The 17,909-nt window shown below is 41.6% G+C and overlaps 1 protein-coding gene across 2 annotated transcripts in view; it reads left to right on the forward strand.

The window, feature by feature from the left end:
- The window catches only part of septin12 (septin 12), a 414,646-nt gene that overhangs the window by 22,733 nt on the left and 374,004 nt on the right, over positions 1-17,909 (forward strand). For both annotated transcript variants that reach the window (XM_068056451.1, XM_068056452.1), the window contains exon 2: positions 13,930-15,333. In XM_068056451.1, coding sequence (XP_067912552.1) covers positions 13,930-15,333 — 1,404 coding nt within the window. The remainder of the gene's footprint in view (positions 1-13,929; positions 15,334-17,909) is intronic.

Here is a 17,909-nt window from a genome sequence, read left to right on the forward strand (position 1 = left end):
TACTCTCTGCGTAAAGAAACTACCTCTGACATCTGTCCTATATCTATCACCCCTCAACTTAAAGCTATGTCCCCTCGTGTTTGCCATCATCATCCGAGGAAAAAGACTCTCACTATCCACCCTATCTAACCCTCTGATTATCTTGTATGTCTCTATTAAGTCACCTCTCCTCCTCCTTCTCTCTAACGAAAACAACCCCAAGTCCCTCAGCCTTTCCTCGTAAGACCTTCCTTCCATACCAGGCAACATCCTAGTAAATCTCCTCTGCACCCTTTCCAAAGCTTCCACATCCTTCCTATAATGCGGTGACCAAGACTGGCATCTGCGATGCTGGGTACCTCAGGAGGAGGTCGAGATAAATCATCCACTCAGCACGTCTGGCTGAAGATTGTCACAAATGCTTCAGCCTTGTCTTTTGCGCTGATGTGCTGGGCACCTCCATCATTGAGGATGGGGATGTTTGTGGAGCCACATCCTCCCATTAGTTGTTTAATTGTCCACCACCATTCACGACTGGATGTGGCAGGACTGCAGAGCTTAGATCTGATCCATTGGTTGTAGGATCGCTAAGCTCTGTCTATTGCATGCTCCTTCTGCTGTTTGGCATGCAAGTAGTCCTGTGTTATAGCTTCACTGGGTTGAGACCTCATTTTTAGGTATGCTTGGTACTGCTCCTGGTATTTCCTCCTGCACTCTTCATTGAACCAAGGTTGATCCCTTGGTTTGATGGTAATGGTAGTGTGGGGGTTATGCCGGGCCATGAGGTTACAGATTGTAGTTGAATACAATTCTACTGCTGCTCGTGGTCCACAGTGCCTCATGGATGCCCAGGTTTGAGCTGCCAGATCTGTTTTGACTTTATCCCACAATGGTAGTGCCACAAAGCACAATGGACGGTATCCTCTGTGTGAAGATGGGACTTTGTTTTCACAAGGACTGTGTGATGGTCACTCCTAACAATACTGTCAGGGACAGATGCACTGTGACAGGTAGATTGGTGGGGACGAGGTCAAATAGGTTTTTCCAGTCTAGCAGCTTTGTCCTTTAGGACTCAGCCAGCTTGGTCAGTAGTGGTGCTAATGAGCCACTTTTGGTGATGGACATTGAAGTCCCTCACCCAGAGCATATTCTGTGCCCTTGCCACCCTCAGTGCTTCTTCCAAGTGGTGAACATGGAGGAGTACTGATTCATCAGCTGAGGGAGGGAGGCGGGCAGCAGGTGGTAATCAGCAGGAGGTTTCCTTGCCCATGTTTGACCTGATGCCATGAGACTTCATTGGGTCTGGAGTCGATGTTGAGGACTCCCAGGGCAACTCCCTCTGCACTGTATACCATTGTGCCACCACCTCTGGTGGGTCTGTCCTGCCAGTGGGAGGGCACATACCCAGAAATAGTGATGGTGGTGTCTGGGACATTGAACGTAAGGTATGTTTCTGTGAGTATGACTATGTCAGACTGTTGCTTGACTAGTCTGTGGGACAGCTCTCCCAATTTTAGCATTAGCCCCCAGATGTTAGTTAGGAAGCCTTTGCAGTGTCAACAGGGCTGGGTTTGCCATTGTTGTCTCTGGTGCTCCATCTAGGTTTATTCCTTTACAACTTTTGTGTAGCAGTTTTGTATGACTGGCTAGCCAGGTCATTTCAGAGGGCAGGTAATTGTCAACCACATTGCTGTGGGTCTGCAGTCACATGTAGGTCAGACCAGGTGAGGACAGCAGATTTCCTTGCCTAAAGGACATTAGTAAACTAGACGGGTTTTATGACAATCGATGACAGATTCATGGTTACCATTACTGAGGCTAGCTTTCAATTCCAAATTTTTATTAATTAATTGCATTTATTAATTGAATTTAAATTCCACCAGCTGCCATGGTGGAATGTGAACCTGTGTTCCCAGAGGATTAGACTGGGTCTCTGGATTACCAGTCAAGTGACATTACCACTATGCCATCGCCTCCCCCTCTTGCCCATTTAGTTTATATAAGTAACAAATGTTAGAATAGGGCACAAAGTATTGCTATGTGGATGTGTTATACAGTGGATCTCTACTTTTTCTTTCTCTGTCAAGCATCAAAAGTCTTACATTGCCTACCTTGTAGTTTGGCATTTGGCTTTTGTAAAGTGAAGTTTGACTTTTTTCATCAAACCACATCTGCACATTAGAACATGCTGTGCGCATGCTTTTACCAGTGTTTTGGTTAGGATCCTGCATTTCTTTTGACCTGTTATTACATGTGCAGCAAACCCCTTGGGCTATTGCTAAAATTTCAGTCTAGGTGGATGGGATATATATCATACATGTATCTTGCATCTAGCATGCATCCACGGCACTTCACATTCTCTTTCCTTTCCTCCTATAAAGTATAGAGAGAACACTAGTCACTTCCAGCTGTTTTCCCCAATTTTTATAACCTGGCCACTCCCCAGACCAGGAATTTACAAGCAACTGCCAATCAACAGAAACTTGCTTCAAAATTACCCTGTAATTGATTTCAGGGTGTGCATATTTAAATTGCACATCCACAGGCAGTATCTGAGCAGTGGTCTTAAAGACAACAGATGATGGTTGAACACTGCTCTAGTGTTGTAGCTAATATGACAATTGTACTGCAGGCTACTTGTGAAGAAGCTGCAGGAAATCTGCTAGTATTTCACAAAACACTTTTCCTTAATGCAGATAATGTCCGCTCCTCCTTCCCCTGCCGCACCATAAAACCACAGGCTGGAGATGCCTATAAACACAAGGCCATCAATCACTTCAAATAACTTTAAAAACCAAAAAAGTTAACTTTATGTTGCCTCAGAGAAAGGTAAGCTGGATGTTTCCTATGATCTTGAGTAATTCATGTAATCATAAGTCTGTGTGCCTCCTTTGTCCACCTGCAAGAGGTTAAGTTACACCAATAACGTGACCATTTCATAGACAAAATAAAATGATTTACCTTGTGTTACGAACAGGTGAGAAAGGGATCTAGGGGTCCCTCTCAGCCTTCACCTGGTCTTACCGTACCAGGGTTTAATTTTAAACACTGTTTTTTATTTCCCCCTTAGTGAATCCTTCTACAGTTACTTCCAATTATAAGGCAAAGAAATTAGCCAAATAGGTTTTCTTAGGTTAGCGAAAAAAGGTTGAATTTTATTCAACTTAAACTCTAATTGGGTTAACGCCTACGGATATGTGACGCGCCCACGCTAACATGCATACCCGATATACACATGCAGATAGAGACAGAAAAGAGCAGAAGAAATAAAGTGGAAAAGTTTGAGGCAATATCTGAAGATGGTCTTGGTTGCTGTTCTTTGAGCTCCCTGTAGAGTCCTTGATTGTAGGTAGGTCATGCTTTTTGTTGGGGCCCAATATTCTTCTTAAACCTTGTTCGATGTAAGAGACTTTTCTCTCTTGAGGTTCATGTGTCCTCAGTGGGTCCAGAGGCTTGTGAGAAAGAGATGGGAGCAGACAGGAGAGGTCTTCTCACTCCAGGAGCAAACAGTCTTTCTTTTTAGAGTTCAAAAACTCTATGACTAGTTCAAAATACACTGGACCAGCCAGTTAGTCATGTGACCAGCTAGTTTAACCAGTCCTGGCTTTTGTGGATTGTATCACTTTGGGAGTCTCTGGAATGCTCTTCTTTACACCTTCAATGTCTGGTGATCAAAATCCATTGTGGGTTGAATGTGTCAGAGAATGGTCCTTATGTCTCCACAAGCACTGTCTGTTAGTATGCAAAGGTTTTTCAGCTAAGTGTCTGGCAGCCCTTGGAATAGGCCTTCTCTTCTGTATGATATTTCAGGTTCTATCTTTAATCCCATGTGTATGTCCCAATCTTTATTTTGTTCTCTGTAAAATGATTAAAAGGATAATCATTGCATTTCACTTCCTGCAAAAGTGAATAATGTGAATGCTGGAAATCTGAAATAAAAACAGAAAATGTTGGAAATACTCAGCAGGTCTGGCAGCATCTGTGGAGAATGAAGCAGAGTTAATGGCCCAATCAGCGGGCCAGCAGCCCTTAATCCTAGCAGCGTCACCAGAACATTGGCCACTGCTGGGACTGCAGCCCAGCCAACGCCATGGAGCCAGGACTTGAGGTAAGTTGGGCTTGCCTCGCCGGGATGTGGGGGGGGGTGGTGGGGGTGGTGGTCGGTCATGGCAGCGAGGCAAGGGTAGTCATTTGGGGGGGAGGGGGCGTCTTGGGTCCCGGGAGTGAGTTGGGAGGCGAGGGCTGCCCTCAGTTGGGCACCCTGTGCCTGACTGCCATGCCCCCCCTCTCCTCACCGGCGTGCAGAAAGGCCGGCATCGATCAGTGGGCAGCCTTTCACGTCTCCCGGACTCCCACTTGCCACGGGTAATGTATCCGTGGAGGCGGGCGAGGGCCTTTAATTGGCCACTTAAGGGCCTTGATTGGCCTTGGGTGGGCGGGCCATTCCCCCCCCTCCCCCACCCGCTGACGGACCGGCATAAAGTTGGCCGTAGGCGGGAGGGCTTCCCGGAGCCTCCTGCTCAATTTTACGCCGCCCCTACACCATCATCCGACCTGCTGGGGCGGCATAAAATTCAGTCCAATGTGTCAGGTCGATGATTTTTCATTTAGTCACATTGTCCCTCTGTTGAAATGTCATCGACCAGAAATGTTAACTCTGTTTGTGTCTGCACAGATGCCGCCTGACCTGAGTATTTCCAACATTTTCTGTTTTTATTTTATTTTACTTCCTGGTTTGCCGTCTGTGAAAATTTTTCAATATGATTGACTGTGTAGTCTGCTTGATGACATCACTGTTGCTGGACCCCAGAGATCCCCTACAATTGGTGCCATACTCAGATTAATAACAGGAAAGGTGAAATCCACGCCACAAAGATTGCTAGATCTTTATGGGCAACTTTCTTCAAGGTCACTGGCGAATGCTGTCGATTTGCAGCTGACCATAAAATCCGAGCCATTATCATTTAGCCCAAAGATTTTCGAACGTGCAGGGTTTTGAGGGGGCATGACTTCATGCATTGTCACTAAAACTTCATGTTCGATCTCAGATGCTTTTGGCAGAGGATATACTAGACCTGTTGGGCCAATTGTGTGGAAATGTTCCATGAAAGTTAACGTGTTACATCGTTAAATCATTATTGTTCACTAAATCCCACAAGAATTTTGATCATTGTACTCTTGAGCCGAACCTTTTTTACATTTGCCAATTTTAGTGAAAAAGTAGCCAAGACGCACCGCCCCCTCCCCCCAAATGACTACCCTTGCCTCGCTGCCATGACCGATCACCCCCCCGCCACCCCCAACATCCCGGTGAGGCAAGCCCAACTTACTTCAAGTCCTGGCTCCATGGCGTTGGCTGGGCTGCAGTCCCAGCAGTGGCCACTGCTCCCGGTGACGCTGCTAGGATTAAGAGCTGCTGGCATGAATTAATAGTATAGAAAATTCCAGTGTTAATCCAGGTTTAACACTTCTCTGAGAATAGATTCTATTCAAAAATGAAATTAAGGTGAAATAGGCTTTACAAACTTGCAGGTTGATCACATCACAAAAATATTGCCCATTCCAGAGTTAGATTCACAAACTTTTCATCGTTTATACCAGTTGAGTGGCTTGTTAGCTGCCTGGGACATGTTGGAAGTTGAATTATTACAGGGAGGATGTGACTGAATTTTTGCCGCTCCCACTAACTAAGCTGTACCACTTGAAACTGGTCATTTTAAAAAAAATTGTATATCCTTGCTATTTTATTAGTGAATCATAATAATTTAAAGAATTAAGTTTCTTTTTGAAAAAATAGAAAAATGTAGCCCTTGGTTATTTCCATATTAGGCAGGCTGAAACCTGTACATCTGTATCTATGAACATTCACCTGTGGCTGAGTAACTTAAAGGTGACTACATTTCAGATACACCAAAAAATTACTTCCATTTATCAGATAGTGGATTAACTATAAAATGGTCTAGTTGGCTAAAAACTTTCATTGGTATATACTTGGATTACTGACTGTACATATTGAACATTGTTCTAATGTTGCAAGACCAAAAATAGCCCAACTCTTTGACAGAAAATGCACATTTATCAAAAGTGAGTTCTAAATTATTTCTTGCACTTTAGAGAATCATTTGCTTATGTGTGGTTAAGACATCCTAAGGTGGTTTCATTGCGCTAAAGGTTAGGGAGTTTGGTGACTATAATATGGGAATGCAGAAATAGGGACGCTGCTGTCTGGAACCATTTTAAAGTTCTTGTGTGGGTTTGCTGATAGGGATTTTGACTTGTGATGTGCGGGGGAGAACTTCATTTAGAGTAGGGTGTGCTGTAACTTTATTAAGTAGTTACCCTTTTGTTTGTGTATCATGTAAGCTTTTTTCCATAAAAGAATTGGTTACCTTCGAAAAGCATTTCGTTTTAAGTTTGGCAAAATTCACATATTTTTCCAAACTAATAAGGGTTTATCCATATATTTATAAATATTATGTTATCTGTCAGATATCTATGTCTTAATATTAAGCAACAGATGGATGCCTTTGTGCTTGGTTTGTTTTTATATTGAAAAAGAATCCCCACTTACATTTTTGATTCCAGTTAAGTAGAGCTAAATATGTTGGCAAAATTGATATTTGGGCTAAATTACACTGCTCAGTTTTCAGACATAATCACCTTTTTGTTCTGTATTTCTTGTAGGGGATATTTTGTGAGATGGCAGTCTTTGAACAATTATAGTTCATATGTGGCGAGTCGAAGAGACTTAGCAGTTGGCAGGAAAAAAGACAGTGCAAGGGGAGAGCCAACTGTGTAACAGCCCTGACAACCAACTTTATCTGCAGCACCTGTGGAAGAGTCTGTCACTCTAGTATTGGCCTTTATAGCCACTCCAGGCGCTGATTCACAAACCACTGACCACCTCCAGGCGCTTACCCATTGTCTCTCGAGACAAGGAGGCCAAAGAAGAAGTTGTTCATTATGCAAATTGGATATACATACCAGTTTGAACTGAGATGTTTTTTGTCTGAATTAGTTTTGAATTAATCACTTTGCTTTTAAAAAAAACACTGGGTAACATTTGTAGACTAGTGTTGGAGAACCTATACTGCTCTGTTCTGTCCTGACTTGCCTCGGGTTTGAATAGATATAATAGATGGTTCATGCTTCTGTTTTGTACATTACTACATGGTGCCCCAAACAGATGTATGCTGTGGTTAGAAGCCTTCCTATTCATCTTCGGTTTCACAAGCATGCTGCTCTATCTAGCTGTAGACACTGAATTGCTTACGAGCTAATACTGGACTTACTAATTACTAACCTCAAACACTTTGACCTGTCAGACTGTGTGCACAGCACTCATTAGTGAGTAGGTACTCCATTTGAGAGAAATGACACCACAGGAAAAAGAAAAGCTGTAAAATTCCACAAAGTATGATTCTAAATGGTGCAATATGCCAAAAATAAATGACTATGTATTGCGTATCTGCAGGAAAACATGACTGGCATATTGTAAGGATGGTTTAAGACTTCTTTCAGATGGTAAATCATAAGTCAGTATGAATGTAGTCAGTGTAATAATTGTTTAAATCATTACAGGACAGTAAAACTCAAAGATTTATGTATTAGGGAAGGAACACTAAGAAAATTATAAATATTTTTTTCAATGGAAATTTCAGGTGAGGAACATCCATGCTAGGGAAGATTTGTTCACAGTTTTCCTAATTCAATGAGCCAATGATCTTTCTATATATACCTAGATGAAAACTTGATTAAGTTACTAATGAATCCTTTCTACTCAACGCCGTGTTCTCCCACAGATTCAGTTTTTAGCCTTTAATTTTCCTATGCAACCTCTGAAATGAGGGGTAGGTTGGTCAGAATACCTTAATCAAACTGCGATTAATACTGTTTCATGAGCACCATGTGAAAGATGTACTGCTGCAGAGTGAGGAGAACTAGGACAGGTTTGATGGCTAAGAAATCAGTGGTATAGGCACAACTGCGGCAGCTAGATCGGAATGATGAGCTGTTCAATTACTTGAACTACAAGTCTCTGTTAGTGAAGGTTGTGGTACAACTTACAATGCTTTTAGGCTACTAACAACTTAAAATGCTGCACGTGACCATTTTCACATCTTTAAGAAAGAGCATTTATATAGTGCCTTTGTTGCTGAGAACATCCTTTAGAGAGTTGGGGAAAGAAAAATAATTAATTAAAATAAAGAAGTGTGCAGAGCCATGACAGGGGAATTGGATAAATTGACGGAAAGGTTGGTTGAAACAAATAGGTTTTTAGAAGGCTTTTAAAAGTGGACAAAGACCTGGAGACCCCAGCAGAAAATTCTAGGCAGTCAGGCCAAAGCAGTTAAAAAGCTTTCTGCAAAAGTGAGGTGGAGCGCATAAGAAGCGCAAAAGGGAGGAGTTGAAGGACCAAAGGGCTGACTTTAATGGAAATAATCACCGGGAAATGTAGAATGGGTGGCTGATCCAATAGCGCCTGATTTTTTTTCATTAGCTCCCAAGGTCAGTATTGCCCTCAATAATTCCTGCTGTTCAAGGTTTTATGGAATCTCCTTCCAGTGCTTTGTCATTCTTCATGTTTGTGCCTCGGCAGAGAATGTCAGCAGTTTATTCCACTATGGTGTGCATCATAGGTGAGGCAGTTCCTGTTTTCACCCACTGTCCGTCCGGGATACTTTACAGCTGAGATCACTGGATAGCAATCAGGAATGGGAACTCTGGCTGATTTTGCATTTTCTTGGCTGAAATCATTGATGTTTAAACTGAAATTGTCAGTAACCATTCCCAACAATACATTTCAAATTTTAAGAAAAACCTCAGGAGAGTACCTAATGATGCACTATTTCATTTAAATTTCTCACATTTCTGCAAAATGACCCATCCTAGCTGGAGGCACTAAATTCATGGGCAGGTTTACACTATAGACTTAAGGACATTGCAAGTGTGTTGGAAATTGCTGAGGTCAGCAATTTCATATTGTTAAGATCACCTGGTTCATGGTTGGTATTAATTTTCTAGAAGTAACTTTTTAATTTGGGAATTGAATTTTTTTAATGCAAAATAAATGAAAACACGTAGTTTGAGAAGCTGGCAAACAAACCCAACAAAGGTAGTTACAAATCAAAGGGTGGCCCATGCTTTATTTAGTAAGATCATAGTGGGAAGTGTGAAGACCTGAAACAATGGGAACGGCTCTGAACTTCTTGATGGAGATGATGTGTCTGCAGCTGCCTCTGTCAGAGGTTTAAATTATTTATTTCCAGAACAAAGAAGATTGGGGTTGGAAATAATTAGTTTACATTACTATCTGGGACATCCCACATGTACCACATGCTTTGGAGATAAATGATGCAGGGGGTCCTTGTTGGTGTTTTGATCTGTGTGCTTGCAGACGACAAGCATTTGGCTTTTGGCGAGCAGTTGGCTTTCAGAAAAGCAAGTTGGCTTTTTGAAAACGGTATGCTTTGAAAGCAGCTGGGCTCAGGAGCAAAGAGGTCATCAGGAATCAGGGGTGTTTTGTTTTCAGGCAGGCCCTTGCTCAAACTAGGAAGTCCAGATTTGGGAAGTGATAACATGCCGCAAAAGATAGATGAGAAACTAAGGAATCAAAGTGAATTCTTAAGAGCTGTGGTTCATTTTGGATTGGTCCCAGGAGAAATGAATGAACTGCCAAGATCAGGTAACATATAAGGGACTCTTGGGGTGAAAGTAACAGTCAAACAGGAGTGTTCTGTTGAGATTTAGGGTGGAATTTATGCTCTTCTCTCCCCCCACCCCGTACGGTGGGTTTGGAGGCAAGGAGAGCGTAAAATCGGGTGTGATGGTGACGAGGGGGGGACCCTAGGACCATCCTGTCTCCGCCGAAATTTAGTCCGGGGCAGTCAGGCCTATAAACGGCCTTCCCGCCTCGCTGCCGGTTGAGGCTCTTAACTGGGTAATTAACCCCAAATTAAGGGCCTCTTCCTGCTACAGCTGCAATTACCCATGCGGCGGCGGTCCTGTCACTGCACAGGAAGCATGGCATGAATAACCACACAGGCTACTTCCTGGCTTCAGGGCAAGGGGGGCCCTCATTCAAAGGCACTTAGTGCCTGAACGAGGGACCCGGCTTCGGGAATGGGGGTGCCCGCTGAGGGCCACTCCCTTACCCTTGCCTTCTCACCCCATGAGAACGCTCCCACCCTGATCTACCTTCAGCCTGGTTCCAGCGCTGCTCCTCAGTGTCTGGTCACTGCAGCTACAGCAGCAGCCACCACCTTCACGGTGGCGCTTTGGGCCGGCAGCTCTGCAAGGCCAAGACTTCTGGTGGGCCTTCGGAAAAGAGGCGACGCAGGGATCTCGGCGTAAGTTTCATCTGACATCAAGACCCCGCCGCCAGCATAAAATTCCCCCCTTAGAGTTTCAAGCATATGATGTCATGTTCTGTTAAGATTTTAAGTTTAAAATATAAATGTTTCCAAATTGTAGTGTTAAGGTAGTCATGTTTTTCTTTGTTTAACTCTTGAACAGCAAAGTTTTTTTGTTTAGAACGTGAAATCTTGTGGTATAATTCTTTCAGTAGTAACTGGGAGTTTGACTTCTCTTTTAAAAGCTAACAGGATCGTAACATAAGAACTAGGAGCAGGAGTAGGCAATTCAGCCCCTCGAGCCTGCTCCGCCATTCAATACGATCATGGCTGATCTCATCTTGGCCTCATCTCCACTTTCCTGCCCGTTCTCCATAACCCTTCAACCCATTTCTAATTAAAAATCTGTCTATCTCCTCCTTAAATTTACCCAATGTCCTGGCATCCACCGCACTCTGGGGTAGTGAATTCCGCAGATTCATGACCCTTTTGAGAGAAGTAATTTCTCCTCATCTCTGTTTTAAATCTGCTACCCCTTATCCTAAAACTATGACCTCTCATTCTAGATTGCACCACAAGAGGAAACATCCTCTCTATGTCTACTTTGTCAATCCCCTTAATCATCTTATATACCTCAATTAGATCTCCTCTCATTTTTCTAAACTCCAGAGAGTAAAGGCCTAAACTGCTCAATCTCTCTTCATATGACAAGCCCCCCATCACTGGAATCAATCTAGTGAACCTCCTCTGAACTGCCTCCAATGCAACTACATCCTTTCTCAAGTAAGAGGACCAAAGCTGTACGCAATACTCCAGGTGCGGTCTCACCAATGCCTTGTACAGTTGCAGCAACACTTCCCTACTTTTATACTCTATTCCTTTAGCAATAAACACTAAAATTCCATTTGCCTTCCTTATTACCTGCTGTACCTGCAAACTAGTTTTCTGCGATTCATGCATGAGGACACCTAGATCCCTCTGCACTGAAGCACTCTGAAGTTTCTCTCCATTTAGATAAAAATTTGCCTTTCTATTCTTCCAACCAAAATAGATAACCTCACACTTGTCCACGGTAAAACCCATCTGCCAAATTTTGGCCCATTTATCTAATCTATCCATATCCATTTGTAGATTTCTCATTTCTTTATTGCAACTTACTGTCCCACTTATTTTAGTGTCATCTGCAAATTTGGCTATAGTACCTTCTATCCCTGCATCCGAGTCATTTATGTAGATTGTAAATAGTTGGGGCCCGAGGACCGAACCTTGTGGCACCCCACTAGTTACATGTTGCCAACCAGAAAAAGACCCATTTATCCCCACTCCCTGTTTTCTGTTGGTTAGCCAATCCTCTATCTAAGCTAATAAGTTGCCCCTAACCCCATTTGATCTTACCTTGTGTATTAACCTTTTGTGCGGCACCGTAACAATATATTAATTGAGAGGCTATTTTACTCAATTTGTCTCCGTTGGATTAAAAGCCAATTTCTGTATATGGTCGAATTGGCTAAATGAAAAGTAAAATAGATTTTACACTATGTATGTGTGGTGTTTTTAATTTCCATTCTCTTCCTTAATAGGCTGCATGTTGGCTGGGCCCGATCACCATTGCTTTGAGCATCACCACTCTTGTACAGGACCAGTGGCAGATTCTAGACTGTTAAAGAGGAATCTGATATTCCTATTTCCTTAATTTGGTATTTTGCCTCTGTTGGTAATCCAGCCAACACTGGCATCTCATCACCTGCTGAAACCTAGTTGTGAATTTCCCAGTTTCTGTTGCTGCTGCTTGTTCACAATTTAGATGATAAAAACCATTTGGCACATTTCAGCTCATCCTTCTAGAAAGGTCCGACTATTCTTCCCATCACAATATCCAATTGTTTCTTAAAAGACTCCTGAACTTTTCACTGCTTTGAAATATATTTCATCTGTTTATCACTCAGGGCAGAGAGCATCCTGAGATTATCCTTAGTTTGAAGTTGTGTCCCCTTGTCATACTCCTGTGAGGTTTTTTTTCCCGGATCTACCATTCCTATATAATTTACTAGAGTATGCACCTTGATGAGACGACTTCTTGGAACTTTCAGCCTGGAATTGGGACACCCAAGTTTCTCCAATGTTTCCGAATAGCACAATCCACCGACCTTGTTCTGGAGAGCAAGCCATTGTATAATTTATTGTTTAAATAAAGTATTCTGCATCAGTTTCTCTTCACTGAAATACATGTAGGGTGTGTCCATATGCCATGCGTATCAGCAACAGAATGGGACACTGTATTCAAGCTGTTGTCTGACAACAGCATTATCCAGTTTGAGAATTAAACTCTGATTTGTATTCTACTGTTTTCTATTTGCTTTGCTGGTCCACAGTGGTTGGACATGTTGATTATTGAATCTATGAAGATCTCTAGACGTTTCAGAATCATCCATAACTATTTCAATGGCATTTGTAGAGTACTTATGTTATTTTTTTCTCCCTATGTGCAGTAGAAAACTGTTCGTATTAAATTGCATTGATCATTATTTCACCATTCATTTTCTTCATTCTTGAGCTGTCTTCTCAGATCAACTGCTCCTCCTTGTTTGGTATCGTGCAGAATTACCCAATTTCATTGAGTTTCTGAATCCAAATGCATTGAGATGGTCTCTCATAAAATCAATTTGCACCTGAAGGAAAGAAAGACTTGCATGCATGTAATGCTTTTCATGACCTCAGGACATCACACAGCCAATGAAATCCTTTTTTGAAGTGTGGTTACTTTTCGGCCACGTGGGAAATGTAACTGTCAATTTGCACACAGAAAGGTCCCCAAAACAGCAATATATTAGACTGAGGTATATTATCTCATTGGTGTCTGTGGGGCAAGCAGGGAGATAGTTTCAGGCTTCTCTTGTTTTAACAGTTATACTAATTAACATATTGTGAGTGTCAGCATAAAACAAATTGCACTAATTCATTTCAGCATTGGAGAATTTGTTGAATTGCATAGAAACATGCATTATCTAAGACACAACTTTTGTATGTACTTACCAAATTTACTTAGACTTGATATATAGACCCAGTTATCTTACACGCCATTACAGAGATCAAGTTTATCACCTGTGTACTAATAGCTTATCACTTATCTTGTCACCTATGTGGGCTGTACAAACACACAGCATGTAAACTCTCCATTTTGCTGAGTTATGGCAGCTTCCTTCTGTGGCATGGATCAATTTTAAGCCTTTTTTCTTCCAGAGCTTTATTACTATACTTGTAGAAATTCTTGAGTTCATTAATGTACCATGCCTTGGTGCTGGTCTAATAAAAATGTATGACAGAAGAGCAATTAGTTCATTGGAATGTCCTCCGTTTATAAAATGTAATTGTTTGCTAAAGGTGTTCTGCTTCACAATGGTACCACTGTGGCTATAGTTACTGGGTGACACGATGAATTAGCATTGCTGTCTCTGCAAACTCATGTTGAGCAAGATGAAAGTCTGTTGTCTTTAATGAGCCCTGCGCATCTATTGGGCCACATTTTTACAATATCTGATCTTATTCAAGTGTTTTAATTTTTTTAAAATCACCTTGTATTTCTATTTACTATCAACAGCTCTGAAACGGTCTTTTGAAATTGATGATGTCGAAGACGGACCTCCATTTTCACCTACTTCTCCGCTGAACTCTCATTTTACTCCTGGTCCAGGGTCTGTGTTGTCATCAAAGGTGACTGAAAGCTTTGTAACCAGCACACCACCTCCACCTTCTTATCTTGCGAGGATCAGTAGGAATTTAAGTTCTATTCCAGCACCTGGCTCAGTTCAGTATAAAAAAGTTACTTCAAGCCTATCCTTTAACCAAGGTTCCAAACCACTTCCTAGAGCTAATGGAAATACAGCAGCCAGTTTAGCTCGTGTGTCCTCTTTCCAAAATAGAATAAACCCAAATAGCCTTGCTCAGTCTTCCAGACCTGATATTGATAATGGCAGTCTTCATGGTTCTACATCTAGCCTTGTATATTCGTCTACTTCAAGATTAAACTCTTTGCCAAGTCCACTGGGTCACAACGATTTGGGTATTAAAGCAAACCATGTGTCATCTCCAGCTTTGAAGAAATACTCATCACAGGGCAACATGTTCCCTTTAGAAGTAGACCGATCTGTGAGCTCTGTGAATGAAGGCACAGTCAATCATGGTTCTAATCCATCCCTTGATCTCCACATAGCCGAAGACCTGGCTCTGGAGAACAAACCATCATCCAATCCATTGCTTAAATCAAGTGCACCTCTGCATTCTGTGGCAAGGTCTCAGTTGCCACAAAACAGTATACCAGGCCAAGTTCCAAATATAAGAATGGGGCAAAGAGAGCCATGGATCACGTCAGCTGACACGTTCTCCAGCTTACGCTTGAATTCTGTACAAAATCTACACGAAACGAGGTCTGTGCGTAGTGATTCATTTTCCAACAATGTCCTTGACTCCATGAATAAAACTCTGGAGACCCAGATTATATTTCCTGACCCGACAGTAAGACCACTGCCAAGATCACAAATTAGCCAGAATGCAACAAGTGCAAGTTCTTCCCCAATTTCCTTGGCAAGATCAAAACAGGCTATCTCCATGACCTCTGCGCGCAATAACGTGCATCAGTCTGAAGAATTTGCTGCTTCTGCTGTGAATGCAGAGTCCAGCTCTCAATCCATGCATCAAATTACCCAGTTCAGGCTGGTGGCTCAGCCACAGATGGTCCAAGTCACTGCCCCTACTCGAGCCTCTGTACCAGATTTCCAAGCAAAACTAATGCGAAATTCTGTACTGAGTGAAGATCCAATGCTGGCTGCACAGAAAAAGGAAAATCTGGGATCTGTGCTGAAGAGACATCCTTCCTTCTCAAAATCAGCTGATTTAGAGATAAACTATCTTGCTCCTGACTTTGAACTAACAGATGGAGAAGTGCAGAAGGAAATTCAGGACCTCAGTCTTGAAACAGAAGTAAACATGCAGCTGAAAAAGCAAGGTAAGACATATCTGAACGCACTTCATTAAATATATATCTTTAGAGTCCTATTGATATATAGTTGGAGTCCTATTGTTTTATGATGAAAACACAAAGTACTTCACTGATCTACATATAAACAGATGTAGATTCATATTTCAGGTTTCATACTTTAAAAAGAGAAACTCAGTTATTAGCAAAAATTACAAGTTAAGTTAATGGCTTTCAAAATGTCTGGTAAACTTTTTAGTATTCCTTGCCACGGCTTAGTAAAATATGTGTTAATACCTTAAAGTGTCCACAATTTGTGGAAGTAGAGCGAGCACAGGATTGAGATCAGCCCCGCAGTCAAATAGCCTGCCGACGCTTGCTATGACGGCTCATACATGAATAATGCGGATCTGGAGAAGCATTTCAAGAAGACGATGCCTTCAGAAACGGGGAGAAATTTGGCAGATGACTCGTTGAAGGGAAAGATAGCAAATATTTGTGCTTAGTACTTGAAGCTTCTATTGCAGATTTTTATAGTGGTATGCATTGCCTTTTTAAAAAAAATTCCTTTTGTTCCAAAGAACCATAAAAATTTAAGCACGGGGAGGCCATTCAGGGTGGTTAGAAGACATTTTTTAATTCAGCAGGTTCTGTAAACAGAAAATGCTTTACCACAAGTGGGTGTTGAGGCTGTTACATTAGTTAAAAGAGAATTAGATAAGTATTTGAAAATGAAGGATATAAAAGAACATAGCGAAAAAGCAGGGACATGAGATTAATTAGTGTTGGTTGAACTAAAACTTGCCCAGGCTTGATGGGACGAATGGCCTTTTGTACAGCAATTCTATAATTTGAAGAAGCAATTTATTAAGAAGTGGTGCAATGCTGTTATAAATGCCAGTTACTGTTGGTGCTTTTGATGATGCTTAACTAAGTACAATGCTTTAAGTTTCACAATTGTTCAACATATATTTTCTAATTTTCATCTTTCACTACAAAAGCAAGTACATTTTTCATGCAATTGTTTGACAATAACTAATTGGTGATTGCAAATACCATGCTGAAGCCTGCATGGCCACCAGAGTAAAGTTAATCTAGGATACTCAGTGCTGTTCAACATGAGTGAAGTGCTCTTAACTCGTGATTGGTCAGGTTCTCGAACTATGGATGAAGTTAATCTATAGATTAAAAGAGTATTGACATTAACATGTTCTATATTTCACAATTTAGCAATGCCTTGATTAAATTATTTTTAGAGCAAAAGAACCACTGTTGAGTAACAGAGCTTAAAAGTTTTAATCACCTCTTGTCAACAACTCTTCAAATTTGTGCATGTTTGCACAAATGGATATCATAGTGTATTTCAATCTTACTTATCTTTTCATGTTTATTTTTAAACCTGTAATATGGTAGTCATAAAGGGATAGAGTGGGACCTTTCAACCTAGAACTATAAAATCGTGTGGTGCAAACAGATTCAATCGGAGCTTTCAAAAGGGAATTGGATAAATACTTGAAGGAGAAAACATTGCGGAGATATGGGGAAAGAGCATGGGAGTGGGACTAACTGGATTGCTCTCTAAAAGAGCTAGTGCAGAATCGATGTAGCGAGTGGCCTCCTGTGCTGTACTATTCTATGAATAGAGATTTAAAGCACAATAAGAGGTCCTCCAGCCCATCACATCAGTAATGGCCTTCTGATGGAGCCCACCGTCACTCTGTTGCCCTGTATCTCCCTCTGCTTCAAACATTTATTCATTTTTTCCTTGAAGGGTGTCTCTGCCTCAAGAATGAAGGTCTGTCAATCTCTAAACCCTTCATAATTTCAAACCCATTATTCAATCTCCTCTTGGCCGTCTCTGCTGCAATGGAAATAGTCCCAACGTTTCAAGTGTCTCCTCATAATTTACAGTTTCTCATCCAACGCTGTACAGATTTTTGGTTTTAATGTGCTTTCTATAATGGCAAGCATAAAACTGCACACAGTGCTCTATATATAGACTGATCATTGCATGCACAAATTTATCATAAACTGCTATAGTCTTGTATCCTGTATCTCTATTTATAAAACAAAAAGGCTGTTGGGTTTGTTTTGTGTTTTTATCTAACTGTACTCACACCTCCAAGTAATTGTGTATTTGGTGTCTTAGGTCTTCACCTCCTTTCATAGAATCAGAGAATGAAACAGCACAGAAGGAGGCCATTCAGCCCATCTTTAAAAGAGCTAGCCGATTCGTCCCACTCCCCATTTCCATTGAATTTCTACACCCAATCCTTGATTTTCCTCCAACTTTTCTGCATTTAAATACAAATTCCACCTGCCTGCCCCTTTGCTAACCTGTCTATATCTTAGTCAGATCTTGTAGCATCCTCCCCACTGTCTGCCAAACTGCCTATTTCTGTCTCATCAGCAGTCTACCATCAGTTGTGAGCAAGTTCTGACATTTCATTATTAGAGATCAAATTATATTACATGTCAAATTCAATAAGTACATGAGGGAGAAAGGAATAGAAGAATATATGCATAGGGTGGGAGGAGTCTCATGTGTAGCATAAGCACCAGCATTGACCTGTTGGGCCAAATGGCCTGTGTCTGCTGTAAAATTC

Source organism: Heterodontus francisci, chromosome 24 (genome assembly GCF_036365525.1).
Source record: "Heterodontus francisci isolate sHetFra1 chromosome 24, sHetFra1.hap1, whole genome shotgun sequence".
Classification (NCBI taxonomy): Eukaryota; Metazoa; Chordata; class Chondrichthyes; order Heterodontiformes; family Heterodontidae; genus Heterodontus; species Heterodontus francisci.